This window comes from Anabas testudineus, chromosome 9 (genome assembly GCF_900324465.2).
Source record: "Anabas testudineus chromosome 9, fAnaTes1.2, whole genome shotgun sequence".
Lineage (NCBI taxonomy): Eukaryota > Metazoa > Chordata > Actinopteri > Anabantiformes > Anabantidae > Anabas > Anabas testudineus.
Window position 1 is genome coordinate 20913963 of NC_046618.1, and position 18552 is coordinate 20932514.

The 18552-nt window shown below is 39.7% G+C and overlaps 1 protein-coding gene across 1 annotated transcript; it reads right to left on the reverse strand.

Annotated features, from left to right (window-relative positions):
* Positions 1-2078: 2078 nt before the first annotated feature.
* On the reverse strand, positions 2079-18270 carry susd2 (sushi domain containing 2). Its single transcript, XM_033326125.1, is given in 15 exon segments — positions 2079-2754; positions 5925-6021; positions 12178-12354; positions 12687-12965; positions 13889-14140; positions 14427-14579; positions 14959-15102; positions 15451-15719; positions 15804-15889; positions 16027-16228; positions 16661-17018; positions 17339-17369; positions 17371-17488; positions 17791-17989; positions 18191-18270. Coding segments are annotated over 15 exon segments (2475 nt in total). The 5' UTR covers positions 18261-18270; the 3' UTR covers positions 2079-2714.
* Positions 18271-18552: the final 282 nt, after the last annotated feature.

Below are 18552 nucleotides of genomic sequence, written 5' to 3' on the forward strand. Positions count from 1 at the left end.
GACGTGCTCCATTATAAAAAGAACTGACTCCAATGAAAAATGAGCCTTGGGTCCTAATGGTAGCTGGTCGCTGAGTGGATTACACTGCCTCAGGAGATGAAATTCGGCCTCTGATGTTGATGACTGAGGTGGAGGAAAGACTAGTAGCTTGCCTGTGAGTGATAAATATGTACTGAGTCTTAATGTCAAGAGCAGTTTGTGTTTGAAAGGCCACTTTTGTGAGTCTTTACAAAAGCTGAGGTTCAGCTCTGGGTCATGGAACGAACATCAGTGTGGATTCTGCCTACTTAGCGTGCCAATAATCACAGCTCTGAAACATAAATTAGCACTCGATTAAGTTTGGAAATAGTTATAAGCTTAAGAATCAAAGTGCCAAAGCAAATTACAAGAAATTGGAAAAGAGCAAAACAGCAAGACTCAATTCAGTTGAGAAATAAAACTCGGGAAGTTCACAAATTGAGACATTCACAGATAAAACACAAAATACTGGGAACATATTAGACAAAATAGGAAAGTGAGCGACATATGAGGATATACAGAAAAATAATGTGAGTTAAAATCTGTCTCTGATGACATTAGCTAACCAAGATAATGTCCTGACTTAATGCTCATACTTACTGCTTACTCTTTTAGGATTGTCCTGCATGTATACTTCTAAAATTGAGAATATAAAACTGAAGTACATCTAAAAAACTAAATAAAGCTTCTGTCTTTATCTGCCATAGCGTTAGTTGATTTTGCTCATATCTTCTCCCTAATATTACGTGTTCTTGTTGTCAGTGACAAAACCCAAACACGAATCTCAGTTTGGGCAAACACCTTAATCCTGAAATCAATCTTTATTTCAACCTACGCCTTAAAATTAGGAGTTAACATCAGAAGACACTGCTCAACCATAAAGTATTAGGAGATAAGGGAAAAAGCACACCTGCAAAGCTGGAGTTGACATGAAACAAAAAGCACACCCAAAACAAAAGCCTCATCCAAAAGCCACTTCAGAAGCCTTTCTTCGTAATCCAAGGATGTAGAGCAGATCTGAGAAATGGGAAAAGTCCCACGTGAAAGCAGCAGGCTTCAGAGCACATTAGCATTTACTTGTGTTTGAATTTGATTGAACTAATTACGACGGGTTGTTGGGATGATAAGTGAGCGCAAACATTCGGGGTTGGAACAGCCCCCCACAGAGATGAAAAACCCTCTATTTTCATCCATACGCAATTAATCAGCATCCAACTCTGCAAACAATCGCAGAAGCTTGCTCCATTGCCTCTGCTGTGAGCGCTGATTGACATATGAAAGCAGGAGAATTTGCACCCAGTTAGGAGCTTTTGCACTGAGTGAGCCACTGATACTGTACAAAGACTTCAATACACACACACAATATCACACACTGAGGGACTTTCATGTCACTTGAGGGGGTATCAGGACTGGTTTCATCAACAGGTTACACAGTAAAATGTTTGACTTATCTATGTCCATAAATAACATTTATTTGCTCCTATGTGAATAAGTTCCCGGTAGCCCGCAAGGCATGACAGAGCGGCAACAGTCACTGGTAAAAGATGCCACATTGCACAACTGCTAGTTAGGAAACATGCTTAAAAAACTTCAAAGCTTTCCACATCCAGCAGGCCAGGTTATTTCAATTAGCCTCCAACAAGAATTCTTCTTCTTTCCCCAGCTGGACCCCCACCTATCACTCCCAGGGATCAGCCACATGGGACCCTGTCACACTGTTTCCTTTTACTCCCCAAGGGCTTTGTTTCGGAAAAGCAGTAGTGAGTCAGGTTCAAAGTAGAGGAGAAGACCGCAGGGTAACATGAGATGATGGTCTGTCCAACGGGGCATGTGGCTGTGCCAGACGATGCATGCCTGCTGGCTTAAAGTGGGGATGATTCTTTGTATCTGAGCTGCTGTAGTGCATGCACACACGAGCACGCACACGCAGATACACACCACTAGATAAAAAGGTGTTTAAAAGAAATAGTAAAAAGGAAACAACAAGATCAGAACTCGGCATTCATTCATTTATTGTGGACCCTAATTGATTTTTAATTGAAATATTTATAGGTGCCATTTTCAATACACACAATAGTGCCAAGAAATCTCAGAAATCAAGGGTTGAGATAGCACAAAAATCTGACCTCGGAGTAACTTTTGGGGCTGTTTCTAGCTCAGTCACTCAGCAAAACCCTTCATTTGACGGAAAGGCAGCGGGCCCACACAAAGGCTGCGTTATGAGTTCAAAGTCTTTCAACCAAAAAATGATCAGGTTCACTTCACATTTGACATGAATATGAACACATCTGGACCTATTTTAAACTGAGCAGGAGAAGGGAGTGTTGATTGTAATGATGATATCTCTCTGTAGTATTTATACAGTTCTCTGTAGCGAAGACCAGACGTGCAGCCATGCAAAACGGGAATATAAAAACAATCATGGCATTTTTCCTTTACTTCAGTGCCCTCAATCCTCACCCCATGCACAATTTACCACGACCTGGATGCTTTCCAAAATAAACAAGAGGAAAAACATGAGGCCAAAAAACAGGCCAAAAGCTTAACCAGTGCCTGAGGTTTTCCTGATAAGGTCAACAGGTCAATAAAAGACCACCAGCCTAATAAACAACACGAGTGCATATGATTTCCAAATGCCTCAGCTTAAAAATGTATTTGATGTCACTGGCCACATAGTTGAAGGTTTAACCAGTCCATCATTGGGTCACCATCTCTTCGGGTTTCACTTTTCTCTTTCTGAAAACACAAAGAAAGAAGGTTAACTGAAACAACTTTGGACATTAGGAATTTAAAACATAGGAAACTATCTAAGAAGTACAGTGGAAAGAAAAAGTATGTGAACCCCTTCATATCTTTATTGAGAACAACCATTAAAACCACATAGTGCCAGTGGAAAACTATATGAAACCTTGTAATTAATAACTATAACTTTAACCAGGTGCTTCCTGAAGCTGTGGATCAAACCTGCACATCATTCAGGAGGAATTGTAGCCCATTCTTCAGGCATAACTGCTTTAGCTCTGTCATATTCATATATTTGTGAGAGAAAGATTAGATCAGATTTTAAGACTAATTAATGCAGAAAAGTATGAAATTCAAAAAGGTTCACATACTTTTTCCTGTCACTTTATAAACACATCACTCCTATTTTTCATGTCTAGATGACTATCATCACCTTTCCTTATTTTGGCAAATAACCATCCAGTACACTGAAAGGACCTTTCAAGGATCAATGATTTCATCAAGCAAAGACAGTTTCAATAGAAATATGGCGATATGAATGCTGTTTAAAGACAGATGTGACAAGAATGTAACCTTCTAAGCCCCATGGGAATAAGATTTAGATGTAGGAAGGTTGATTTCACTATGACCTGCCAGTAATTTCAATCCTTTCCAGAGCACCCTAATTATCTAGCTGTTTTTTGTTTTGTTTTTTGTCAAATTTACTGGTCCTCGATTACTTGAATTCATTCCCGAGATATAAAGTAATCTGCATTTTAGATGTGCATGCCAAGAGTTTATACAACACATAACATCATTTATAGTTTCTAGAGTTTCACGAGCATAGCACACAGTGAGAACTGATTAAGATGAAAAAGGATTTAGCTAACCTATTAGATCATACATTAACATCAGCCATCCATATACTGAAGAAAAAAGTAAAGAGAAACCTCAACATTCAAAGGCAGCTCAAATGAATTGCTGTAACACTGTATTACTAGTAATTCTGTCTGGTTACCTACCTTCACATTGTCTTTGCACCACTGATTTTATAGATAGACAATTACATGTACATACACTTAAAAGTTGAGACTGTTAATTGCACCTCCACCCACACTCCTATGATCCATTTTAAATCCCTTGCCAGGATCAGACAAACCCCCCCCTCTACCCTTTTGATGTGTCATATAGCAGAAGTGGAGTAGACATAATCGTACACACAAGCATCTTATGGTGTAATGACTTTCTTGTTGCTGCTATGAGCCGCTACTAGACCTGTTGAAACCTGCAGAGTAACCCTAGATGAGGAAAGTACCCCTGCATGTCTGAGTCTGAGACACAGCGAACAGAGGCTCAGAAGGTCTTCACTATCACGAGACAGACTTGTACATGGAGTTGTGTATCACTGCTTCTTTTCCTCAGACACGCAAACCAGACATGATCTGAAATGTAGTAGCAACCCTGCTGCTTCCGTCCTGCTATGCTTCTGATGTTGGGTAGAAATCAATGTGTCTGCACTTGTTGGTAGGAGAGTGTATATGCATGTGTGTGTGTGTGTGTCCATGCATGTTTGTGAGACCACTCACACTCAAGGAATGTATAAGATATCTCTTTACACATTTAGGCTACTGTATGTAAAGAATGCTTCCTGTCTGTGTGTGCCCTGGGTTTCCCATACTAGCATGTGTATCAGCATGTTGTGTGTGTGTGTGTGTGTGTGTGTGTGTGTGAGATCACGTCCCTCACATCTTCTTCTCTTTTTACACCTGGTCTCTTATGATCAAGGCTTCAAGAGAGGTCAGGTGTGCTCACTACTTGCCCTCACAACATGAAAACAGAGCAGCTTCATCGCCCATCTGCTCCAAGTGCTGCTAGGAGCAGGAGAAGACTTCTCACATCTTTCTTCTTCCCCTGCTGGAGTTATGGTGGGGGAAAGCCCAAATGAAGTCCCTGAGCCCATAAAACAGGCCTTTAATTTTCTTGTATATGCCCAAGGCTACTGCTACCATTAGCCTCTCATTTCTCTGGTCTGCGGTCATAAGTCTGATCCCACAGGGTGTATAGGTTTATTTGATTTGATCAGATCAGAAAGCAAATTTATGCGCAACAGTCAGGTGGACGGGGCATGCTGGATATCAAAAGGAACGGTGGAATTTATTGCTTTTGGGTTTGTGTGTCTTTGTTGGTGCAGGAAAACTGTTCTGACTGTGAGAGGAAATAGGAGCAGGAGAACACCTCCAGCTAGTCTCTGGCTGTGCTGCTTTTCCCAAGATAACAAGTGCCTTTTAAGTACAACGGAATCTATCTATTTAAAGACAGAATGAATGAGATAAGGTATGGACATAGGGCTTCCAAACAAGACAAGATGTTATTTGTAGTGACTGAAGAGACCTTTTCATCAGTTGTACAGCATATTGTAAAGTGTATAGAATAATATAGAGTAAGGAGTATTTGCTGGACATGGCCAAACACTGCATTTCTTTGATAATAGCCTATTAATGTTTTTCCTGTAAGTGGTGGTGTCTGCCACTCCCACACTATTTCTATTGCCTTTACATACATGCAAAACACACTAGAAGACAAGAATTATTTTCAGTAAGACGGAGCAGCCTCAGTGACTTGTTAGTCTGCACGCCATCAGCTTCTCAGCATGATAACAGACTCCCTTTGTGCTGGTGTGTGGGAAATCACTAGCAGAGTACAGTATGAAGCATGAAATCCGATCAGTTGCTCACTGCATAACTGAAATAGTATGACTACTGAATTTCAATTATATTAAAACTTTACTTTTACCATGCTAACCACAGGTGTTACTTAATCACGCCAAACTTGAACTAATTCTGCAGTGATTTTGACTAAAAGAAGATTAAATTCACACCAAAACTGTTTCAGAATTCTAATTCTTATCATGTTATTTATGTATGTATGTATTAAATAACTGGTATCCTAACAGGAATGGAACAGCCTAAAAAGGCCAATGTATGAGGATAAACTATAGTCATAGTCATATAATAATAAAGTGTTAGCTAAGTGATATCTTTTTTTAAAGAAAATATTATTATATAATTAGTGTAAAATGCAAATCTATTATTTTCTTATCTTATAGTTTTTGTTTCTTAAATCATATTTGATAGCCCTCGTAGAACAAATAGATTTTTCTGTGACGTTAACCATGTGTAACCCACCTGTATTGTTTCCTGCTCTGTAGTGCCATTATAACTGCCATTGCAACCAATGAGGAGAGGGCTCCAACAGCTCCCAGTACAAACTCCACGTAATTATCTGTGAAAATCACACCGACACAGAATAAGTCACTGATGTCAGACATCAATCATCCCAACAATCCATCCATCCTCCACATCTTATAATATCTGGATCAATACAAACTCAAAGACAACAAGGGAGGATTTGATGTTCGAAGTGAAACCCTGAAGGAAAACAAACATCAATCAACAGTCATGGTTTCCTTGAGCAAGGCATCCAGTAGAGCTGTGGAGTAGCCAACAGCAAGACAGTGTCTGGAGCTTCAAAGTAAGAATGGGTGTACACAGTTTTTGCATGTGGCTAGGTGCGGCTGACATTTACCATAACTGTTAAGCTAGTTTAATCTGGGTAAATAAAAGATTAAGGTACAAATAAATTGCAAGACTAAATGAACATATGCAGTTTTCAGATTAGCATTAATGATACTACTCATATACAGTATGGGTGTGCATCTGCTGATTTGCTAAATTAGCCTGTGAGCTGGTGAACAGTCCAAAAGAGTGAACCTTATTTATACCCACTGATGTGAATTATTTGAAATACAACCCCAATTCCAAAAAATGTGCACGTGTCATAAACTTAAACACATATTTTATTCATACTGAAAAAATAAAAAATTAAAAAATGTACTCAAAAAAGCAACAACCCTCAAGAAAGTTGGGACAGGGTCAGATTTATCATGTTGTAGCATCCCCACTTCTTTTAACAACAGTCTGTGTACATTTGGGAAATGAGGAGACGAGTTGCTGCGTCCCAACTTTTTTGGAATCGGGGTTGTATACGGTATAACTGAAACACAGAAGCTGTGCCAGCAGTTACTTGGAGCACTCGCTGTAATACAGCCATCTTGCTATGTAATGAGATAAGATTCCCATTTAATCCAGTATCTGAGCTCAACCATAGATCTTTTTGAATTACTGAGATGTGACATGGGAGGAGAACTTCAGAGGAGCCCAGCTAGTGTAGAGGTAGCTATGCATGTCTGTCTGAGTCGTTCATCCCTACAGTAATACAGTATATACTGTACTGTATATACAGTCCTAGTGCAGGCTTAGCACAGCCATGCAACAAAAGGCCATTGTGTCCTGCACAAATAATTTTTTATAATTAACACGGGTCTCAAACAGAATTGTCTCCTTTTATTTGTTCAGGTTACTTACAGGTTAATTATGAAATTATAACATTTGAAACTTTACTTTGGGTTTTGACAAGTTCAGTGAGACATTCTCCTGTCTATTTGAATATTCATACAGTAAACCAAGCCAGAAGTTATTTTTTAAAGGCAGCAAGCATACAGACATTACAAGCAAGGTAATTATCCAAGTACACATGTCACAGTCTAACGGCGCAGTCTAACACATGAAGGCACAAACATGAGTCAAGTGTGGTCGAGGTTTTTCAGGCAGGCACGGACGGCTTCGGCTTTGCAACATTAAACATAAGCACACACACATGCATGAGGAACCACAATGAAATACACACACACGTCCAAATATTCCCTGAAGTTTCTAAACCAATCAGTTTCGCTACACATGGCCAGGCCTTGGATGCAGCAGCACTGGCCTCCAACTGTTGGACGCTGAAGCAGCATTAGCGCGACAAGCTGCCCGAAGCATAATTGTACTGGGAGCGCGTGTAGGTCTGGCAGTCAATCAGTGTTAACATTCACCTACTTTAATTTTTTTTTTTTAGCAAAATCTCAAGTTATCTCATTACTCCACAGAACAGAGCTGCACTGATCGAATAGTAAAGCTCCAGTGAGCAATAGCACTCAGTTCTCCAGTGAGAGGAGATTAACACATTACAGGCTACTGGATATGGGCCTTGAATAAACAAGTTAAAGTGGAGAAAACAGAAGAAGGTGGCCTCAGTTCAATTTGAAAACGGTAGTTTATATTACTCATCTCTATCATTTGGAATTTAACGTTTTGCTGTGAATTCAAACTTATCATTCTGTCCCTTTCCCAGTGTTTATCTCCCCCAAAAAAATTGCAAAGAGACGTGACCGATAAGAAATTCAAGACTGTTTTCATAACTCTTCCATGCCCGCACAGCCCCGAGCTACACTCTTATCACATAAAACATTTCTTAAGATAAAGATGAGTTTTTTTGTTGTTTTTTTTTTCTTGAAAGAATTGATATCATCTTAAAATAATTGTGTTGAATTTTCTCTCCCTGGTAACAGTGTGTCTTTGTACCAAGCTACTGTTGCCATCTGATCTATGTACCTCACCCTTTGTGACCTTATGTAATAGATCAAAGTATTCTTTGAATTTGTCAGACGTCAAACTTTAGACATTGTGCTTGATTGCAGGCAGGCCAGTCAAGCACATGCACTTTGTCTGTGAAGCCAATGTGGACCCATGACCACAGAACACATTTGCACTGTTATTTGGTCCATCTGACATGAGCTCAGGACCAAAGAACTTGGCAATATCTCTGCACAGAATTAATGTGTGGCTTCTCTCTTGCGTAATCGAGTTTCAAGTTGCACGTCAGGATACTGTGGCAGACTGTGTTAAGTGACAATAGTTTGTCAAAGTACTCTCAAGCCAGTGGGGCTACATTCATCTCCATAACGTGATGGTTTCTCATGCAGGGTAGCCTGAGGACTCGAAGGTCGCGCACATTCAACAGTGGTTTCTCCTCTTGGCCTTTTACGCACTGTGATTTCCCAGAGTCCCTGAATCTTTTCACAATATTGTCTTTTAGATAGTAAAAGACTTAAAATTTTTGCAATCTTGCAGTGAGAAATATTTCCTTAGAACTCTCACGACCAGACGTTATCTCCTGTCAGATAAATAAAAGTTCACATACTGACAAATCACACATTTTAGTTTTGTTGCATTTCAGAAAATGTTCCAACGTTTCTGAAAACGGGGTTTAAACAACACGTTTATTTTTGTCAGTTTCAACCCTCATATATGAGTCTAGTCAAGTGGTGTAAGGGCGCCTTGTGCAGGCATTTTCAGACATCTGTGCTGCTGATCAGTGGTTCCCAGCCTTCTGTCTGACATACCCTCACAGCTTTATCAGATGAGCTTTAAGCAGCCTTTCATTGACACCATATGTCCTGTTTTAAATATTTTACTTATTTTAAAGTTGATGTTATTAAACACTAATGATTATATAAAAGTGGATGTGTTTTTTTATTTATACATGACAAGGTGTAAGTGCTCAATCAGTGACTGGCTTTGCATTAAATGTGTACATTCATTTTGCACTTTAGTTTGTCTCCTCTGCACAGTGCACGCATTCTAGTTTCTTAAGATGCCAAAACAACACAAGCAAAAATGCAGTGGCTTTGAATCTTGTAAGCAACATTCCTGTCATCGAAGCAGGATTGCACATGTGTGTAAGGCTGATTTTTAATGGTTCTTGTAGCACTGACGTGCTAAACACCCAGAGACTATTCAGGGAAGATGAAATAAAATATGACGTAAGTTTAGCAGGAACTTTTTATTTTCCCTTCTGCACTTCTTTTTCTAATAATTCTCTCTAATATCTGAAGACAACAATCAAACAGCACCCCCTCCTCCAAGTAAAAAAACTTTCACAATATGAGTAACAAGAAAAAATCTAATGAAAAAAGAAAAAGGGGGAAGAAAGTGTCAGGATGTGGGAATTAGGGCATGACAGAGGGAATTCCTATTTAATCAACCTACCAACATGGACAAAAATGGCCAAATGAAGACAGCGAACTGAAAACCATGACTGCTTTAAAAGTGTTCAGCTACCGTTGGTTTTGGCCTTTCAACAACTACACAACCTGCATTTACCAACTCTCATCTGCTATGTCTCAGGAGAAGTGAAGCTTTGTCTTGCAGACCACGTCAGTTTTTCCTGTGAAAATTGCTCTATCCCCTCTCTAGCAGCTGTCACCTTTCCTTTAATCACTTTCTTCTCCTCTTCACAAGGAACTCTATTAATGTTATAATGCCATTAAGGTGGGGCGATCTTGTTATTGATATGCTGTTACTCAACCAAGGCTATTGTTTTACAGAAAATCGTGACAAGGTGCAGCTAAGCCAGTAAACTCTATAACCTTATACTTCTCGAGTCTCCCATGGCCTCCCTGCATGTACTCAGATCAAAAACACTCCAAGGACTTTGTAACCAAACTTCACCCTCACTTCTCCAACACCCCCACTGTTCCCTCAGAAGATATTAACATGGATCATGGCAATCCACCACACCCCTGTCGAAAGCAGTAAAAAGCATATTGACAGGTACGGCAGCAGGTTCTAATCCATCTAAACTAGGTGGGGCTTTTAGTGATGGGTGATGTGGAGCACATACAAAGACCAACTTTTGATGGAAGAGACTTACTGTCACCTCTGCTCGCAGGCACCGACGGCAGAATTCAAAGTAGATGTGGTTGCATTTGCTGTTCAGCAGCACTGTTTTCATCTATAACTACTGTACAATTATTTGGCTCACATCACGCTGCAGTGATTCACGTAAGTGGAGGAGGAGAGAGCAGTCAGGGTGTCTCCTGCCTCTTGCACAATACTAAATACACAGGTCTGTATTTAGTATTGTTTACATCGCTAGAGGTCACACTTGAATGGCGGAGGTAACAGCTCATGCAACACCTGCCATTAAGCACCTCAGGTCATGTTGACAGTTGTTAGCTCTGATTTCTGTAATGAGACTGTCAGAACAAGTGTGGTACAGTTGTGTGTGTTCCAGTGACACTATACTTATCTCCAGACACTAGTTTTGTGCTACTTTCTAAACTTTCCGTCTGGTGAGTCACTGCAATAATGCCATAGAATCAGATGCACCAAATACTGAGAGGTTGACAAAAACAATAGCGAGGCTGCCAGAAAGTGTGTTACTGTGAGAGGTTAGCAAAGTAAAAAATGAAATAAAAGAACTTGCATGGCTTAACAGGAAACATTTCTAAATGGCTCTGCAGTAGATTACCCAGTTATGAAACTAATACTTTATGTTTTCCTAATGAACGACTCTGGATCGATTGCGTCCAGCTGCGGCCGGTTGTGTTGCCGGTTGTTATATTGGCCCCAAAATCTGATATATTTAATTTATTCGTCTTCGATTACAATCAGAAGGAAGTCTCTGCTTGCAGCTCTAACAAGGAAAGGATGGACAACTGGGGTGAAGCCAGGATGAAAGTAGAGGTGGACCACAAGTCAACTGGCTTTGTTCCTCTGCTTCCTCTCTCTTTACTACGGCTCATGCAGTAAGTAGATGAAGCCAAAACACTCTACATTCATAAAATCTGAAACGTTCAACTAAGTAATTAAAGTTATTAAATCTGGATGATTAACTTTTGTTGTGATATTATTTTTCAAGGTTTTCTAAAATTTGACAGGTGATGGGGGGGCATTTATTTGCTCTGTAAGAAACATAAAGTATTAGGAATTCAGTGGGAACTACTGCCCCCTGATGGAAACAGCTGACAGCTACAACAGCACTCACAGAGTTCAGACTGGGGTAATAAATTGAAGGTCCAGGTGGTTCTAATTTCAGGACCCAAAGCCAAGCCAATCCAGGTTCAGAAGGTTATAGATTTGTAGCTAATGGCCTGTATGTGCAACTTGGGGATGAGTCTATTGAACCTTGGCTTTGGAAGAGTTTGGAAGAGTTTGGAAGGGAAGAAGAGGATTCCAAACATCCCTCTTAGTTTTCATTAGAGGACGTTGCCAGTCGTACTGAATCTGAAACATGTGAGGATTTATTTAGAACTAAGTAAGATGAGTACGTTTATTTATGTAACCAATAGCTAACACACGTACAGACAACACTAACGTTACAGACAACAACCAGTAAAATTTAAAGAAGTTTTTGTTTTAACCCTAATAAAATTATTTAGTACTACAACTACTGCTTTCCTCCACATGTCTTGTTTTCTATGTAGTAGAAGATCAGTAGTACAGAAATACAACTTAATAAAAGCTCATTTATGTGGTGAAGTCATCGCCAGGAGAGACTAGTTTGAAATCTCTCCCCGGTTAAGTTTTTAAATTCACATGTTTCTTTTTTTTTTAAAAATCATGTGCTGGATATTTATTTATGGAGGTTTGCTTTATTTTCAATACACGCAGAAATCAAATACTGGTGTCAGTTAATGCAACAAAGGACATTTCAAAGCAGCTGCATTACTTTTTCTAAACACAAACAGCTGTTTTGTTTCATATTAGAACCAACCTGTTATACAATGTGGGTGTCCTCCTGTCCAGGTCCCATCATCCAGACAAGTACGTTGTGTTGAACCATACAGTTTGTAGCCTTTGTTGCAGGAGAAGCTCAGAGTGTTCCCCACAAGATAATGTGTCCCATTCTTCTTCCCATTCCTGGGTGTGGCAAGCCAGCCACAAGACACCACTATGGAACAATAACATTTAACATTTATGTTTCTGTTTTGTCAAATGACCCACATTCTGCACCGCACCAGACTAAATGACAGAGCGCATCACTTCACATCTACACAGACAATATTTTCTTTTTCATAAATCTGCACACAATCTGACAAGAATGAACAGATTTCTGGGAACACTGTATTGAATTTGCAGGCATCAGGGAGGTCTCAACTTTATCACCATTATAACGCTAATAAACATCTAATCATCGAAAATGACGCACCTGCTTTTAGGATTTAACACTAATGAAACACACACACAGAAATTATAAATACAACCATTAATTACACATGGTACCTGGCTCCAGAGCTTCTATTATAGCCAGATGATCATTGTAGGCCCTGAGTGTGGCATTTCCCATTGTGAGGCTCTGAGTGGCCAGTGTATCGTATTTACAGAACTGTGCGCCTTCCCCAGAACAAATCTTCATCATTTCTTCCACCAGAGAATCATCAGGTATCTCAGGTAGAGAAAAAGCAGGAACAAAAGCAGGGTTGGGATTTGGCAGTAGACTGTAAGTGTCCAAAAGGTACTTTGAGTCATAGGTGAAAAGGGAAGACCTCTTTGGAACAGTCCCTATGAATAAAAAACAAAGAAACATAAAAACACCAGCAGTTAAAACGTGCAATCATTTGGATGTTGGAGTAGTTTTTTCTATCTGAAGACACACAGACACATAGCATATGTATGAAAGCATTGAAAACAACAACACATAAGACTGGGTTAATAACCAGTTTCCTAAGAACTACAAATTGTCATAGCAACAGCTCAGACATGGCTAACCACATTATTGGAAATGATTTCCAAAGCAACACATGTTTGACCAATCACTATACTTTGGCTTAACCAACTGCAACTAGTTTCTAACAGATGGAATAAAAAATGAGAGAATATGGGACATGCTATAATTTGGAGAACATGCTGTAACATGCTGCAGACACACCCTGCATGCTGTCACAGGTTTCTTATAGTGCAGTCTTGACGCATACGCACATGTCATTCTATCAGCACCCATAAATAAAATGTTCCCGCAAGCTTAAACAGAGCATTTGCTTCAGTTAAATGCTGAATGAAATGATTTCATCCAAAAGGTCAAGTGCATGAAAAGTCAACATTTTCCAAGTTTTGAGGGATACGTACTGTAATTACAGCTGAGATATTATTATCATATATGTATGCGGTCTGGCCCCAACTTTGTTCCAGAGATGTGGTTTCCTTCGCACGGTGTGGTCACAGCCCTTGATACCTCTGTAATCTATTAAAGCTGCGCTAAGTCTAAACATGTGCCTTGTTTTCTTCTTGTGCATTTTTACATTTGTCAAAGTTTGAGCCAAATGTGGCTCAGATATGGTAATTTATAAAGACATGATGGATAGTTATTAGCAGATCACAGAATTGGCTGCTCAACATGAAATAATATTTATACCACTCGCCATTTATCACGCTGATTGATTGTTTGCTTTTTCACAAATGCAAGTTCCACAGACTTTCACACTCACAGCCAGCTCCAAAGGTGAAGATTTCCTCTGATGTGACGTTGGCTGAGGAGATGACCTCTCCTTATTTGGACAACAGGTCATCAGATGGGTCAGAGTTCATCAGACCCAGTAGACCCTGGGTGTCATTGGCAAACTCTGATGGCAGCAGGACGGTCACTGCCATGGTTCCTTCATGTAAACGAACCTCCACGCCAGCACCACAGAGGAACATCACAGTCACATTGTGAGGACTGGGGGCGAACACAAACACTCCTAGAAAAATGAGGTTTTGTTTAACTTACCTCAATCTTAGAAGGTAATTTACAATACACTCAAGTCAGCTTCACAACCTACTAGATGTAACATGAGTACCGGTTAAACTTGGTAGGACAATATCCACCTCTTCCAGCCACAAAAAAGTTGCTTATCACATGATTTCATGCTTACATAGATATTTACATTTTCCAAACAACTATCTATTGCTGCCACTTGGGGCCACCAATGTGCAACAATGTCTAGAGCAGCTTTAACCCAGTCGGGAGTGGTTAGAGCATCTCACCATGTAGGTTCATCCATCTTTGCTCACTGAAAGGCAGGATCTTTTTGTTCCTTAGCACCTGAAGGTGGTCCTCTGCTACACGCACCTCAATGATATCAGACGTTTTCTCCTTCATAGCTACTGATGACAGCTGTGTGGCCTTGACAAGTGTGCCTTGGTGGTAAATAAAACAACATTGTTATAGATAGCTTATGCTGTAAGGATTTTGAAGTAAAGAATAGTTTTATCACAACTAAAATCAAATAACCAAGATGATGTTTGATCTCACTGACAACTATAGCTGCTCTGTGATGGCTTAAAGGGAATCTGAACCAGTGAAAGTAACACATGTTCTTTCCCCATCACCACATACGACCTCGAGAGATACTGAGCAAAACGAGTGGGAACAAAGGTAAGAAGGCCATAAATCCTCATTAAAAAAAACATAAAATAAGTTTCTCTGATCCACACGAAGCTGTGGGCTACTAGTGAGCGCTACATGGGGATGAAAGAGCAAATACAGACAAAGTATTCACATCAAATAGGGGCTCACCGTTCTTGAGTTTCATCTGCTCTGTTCTGGCCTGTACAGTCAGCTCTCCGTTTGGCGAAGACACAAGGTAGTACTCTCCTTTGCCATTGAAAGTGTAGCTGAGGCCATCGAATGTTATGAAATGCGGATCCCCGAGGACAACACCTGTGAGACATCAAGAAACAAAGCAATGAAGCATTTATATATATATAAACACAAGCATATTCATTTCAAATAGTGAATCACTAATCCACTGAACCAATTAAACCTTTTTTAATAAGAGTGAACAGTAGTTTACCGTTGTTTTTAATGTCTCAGGAGCTGTAGTCTGTAACTCATTTACTTCTTTTGGTATTAAGTGTGTGTCTATAAAGGACCAGTTCAATATACGTAGACTGACAATCACACATACAGTAAATACATAGTTAGGTCCTATTTCTCACAGTGTGTCATATAAGGTAACAGTTGAACAACAGTCTATAAATTTCCTTGATTTAATAAAAGATTGCTCACCTGCTCTCGGGGGATGATAGTTGCGACACCCAGAAGAAGGCCGATGGCTGAAGTAGATATGGCAGTAGTCAGACCACAAGCAGCAGTAGAAAAAACTTGTGACATCATACAGCCAGTGGGAGTACCCTGGCACTCGTGGTGGGTCCCTGTATGGGGGTGAGCCCCAATTGTGAGCCCTGCCTGGGGTGCTGCCACTAATCGAGTCTCCCGTCAGCAACAGAGCGCCTGTACTGTCGTAGCAGCACTGCTGCCCCGAGTCATGTGTAGGACTAAAATAAAGTAAACCTCGTCAAACAGGAGAAATTAGTTCTAGTCTTATTTTCAAATGTATCTGTCCTCTAGTTGACTCCTACCTGGACTGGATTGCTCTAAAGCAGTGGACACTACCTGGGTGATAAATGAACACACTGCCCCTCTCAGTGGCAGAAGTATAGTCAGTCTGAAATAACAGAGAATCAAAATGACTCTTAATAAATAAATAAAAAATTCAAAGCAAATTAGTAGAAAAATAAGTTAATTAAGTAATTAGTTAATTACAAATATATAAGAGAAATTCATTGTGGTGAATGTGCTCACATGAAGCCTGCCTGTGTCTGCTCTGGCCTGTGCCAGAGTGCACGGACAGTCCATGAGCTCATCCAGGAAGTTGGCTAGTTTCTTCTCCACCTTGTCCCACTGCAGACACTTGTTCTTAGCCCAGGCAGCAGAGTCGTCTCTGAAAGGCTGTTCGAAGTGCCAGGCCAAGACATGAGCTTGACTCCAGAGGCACTGCACATCCCTGTATATAAACAATTACCATTCAAACTTACTTTAAACTGTTCATTCAAGTTATAAACGATGGAAGAAAGTAACTAGTAATTGATATAGACTATAACATATAGTAAAAACAGTAGCTAACATAATATGAAAACAATTCCCTGACCCATTATGACATTTTGTGACACACAGAACAAATCTAAAAATACACTATAACATTGAATACATGCATTTAAATTATTCAAATACCAAAGAAGATTTGTTTGTTTTCTGTCTGTTATTCGCTCCTTCTCATGAGAGGATATAATAATTTAAATAAAATCATCACTACAGACTTCCATTAGATAAGTAAACACAACAGATTTTCACACTTGATAAATACATTTTAAAAAATATGATTATTGATGTTTTTAATTCTGTCAAATATGTGCAGAAACAATTGTATAATGGACACCTTGCTCCATCTGAATTAGAACTAGAAGTTATGCGGATATTCCCCAGCTCCCAGTCAGAGTAGTCCTTTGAGGCCTCCGGTATAAAGCTGAAAGAACCAGTGTTGGGCTGATTCTTGCCAACAGAGTACAAATAGCGGAGCTCAGCCTGCAGGGGGCGCGAGCTGTTCATTTGTGCCTCCTTGCTGCTGTTGAATTCTCTGTAACCCCACAGCTCTATGTTGATGTTCTCTGCTCCAATCAATGAGCTGTTCCACGTCATCCTCAGCTGCCCTGCTACGTTAGGTGTGCCATAGTTCTGCCACTGTGTTGCATTCCCCAGGGTAACTTCCAAGGCAGGGTCTGCTTTGCTTGGGTGGACTAATGCCGTGAAAAAACAGCAAATATTAAAGGTAAACAGAGGTAACCAGCTCTGATGTAAGCATGGACAATATGTTAGATCAGTGGCTTAGTTCAGAAAGTAAATTTGCAAATTCTTATTTCACACTGTCATTAAAGGATCTTGTTTGTAGACTGATGGGACAAAATGTTAATGTCATCTATGTAAATAAAAGCTACAATAAAGTTCGCAAAAAGTAAAGTATAATTTCTGAAGCTAGTTCAGTGGTTCTAAATCAAACTAAATCCATTGAAGGGTTCAAGTACACATTCAGAGGTGGAAAATCTTTTTATCAATTTACCTGACAAGTACTCTCCATATCTGTCAAAATTGAATCCCGTCTGCCGAGACATCAAACGGTATCCATCCTATCTCAAACAGTAAGGGAGAGATACAGTGTCCATGGCCTTCAGCATCAATAAATCCTTCTCGTTCAATCTCGCCCTTGAACCTGGAACAGAGACAGACAAACAAGAAATTCTTCAGTTTCTGGTTTTAGCTGCAATTACAGAAAATTTATTTATCAGTACTTCCCATGATAATGAATTTATACTGTATGCAGGCTATCGCAAAACAAAACATATGCACAAAACATTTGTACTGTCTATATCATTACCTCATAACCACTCTTAGGAACACTTTATCACTATATAAATCTTATATACAAATCAAAGTCATGTACAACAGCTCAGCGACAAAAATAAAGACTGTTAAAAGCACAGTTCCACCTATTCAGTAGGACGCCACACAAACCTGCAGAGAAGGCGCCCACCATGGTGCAGGACCAAATTCAGGATCCTGAGAGCTCTTCCACCAAGCATGGAGCTGGAGTGAGGCTCCACTTGGAAACAGTACTGGCTGTAGTCTGTGCAGCAGTTCAGCAGAGATACACAGGTGGCATGGCAGGAACATTCCTCCAATGTGTCTCCACATTTTCCCCTGCACGTCTGATCTAGAATAAAAATGAATGATACTAAATGCTTTAAAAAGAAATGAAATAAATGCTAAAAACTCAGTTAATGCTATGATCTACACCTACATACCTCATGCATCATGCTGTGTGTGAGCTATAAAGATTCTAAATGATCTTTCTTCCAGTAAAAGTGAAAACACTGAATGTGCAACCTCTAAAATACTGTTCGAGGTGACTTACCAGATGCTTTACAACAGCAAATAAGAAAAAATCCACAGAGAAAAGCATTCTCTCTCAAACTAGATTTCATGTTTATCTTGGAGAACAAAATAACCCTGTGTGGACAAGTCCTACCTGTGTTACAACACACTTGGCTGAAAAAGTGTTGTGAAGGGTAAAAGCAGAATAAGGTCACTCAAATAACATACTAACCTAATTTCTAATGGCATGAGTTGGGTTATAAATTAACAAAAGTTAATTTGAGGAAGGTCGGCAGTTTTGTTCTTCCATCGCAGCAGCAGATGTTATTAATGATTGACAATAATCACGTTTTAAACTAATTTCGGCCCAAATTTTCAATTTGTATTTAAAGTCTCACCCAA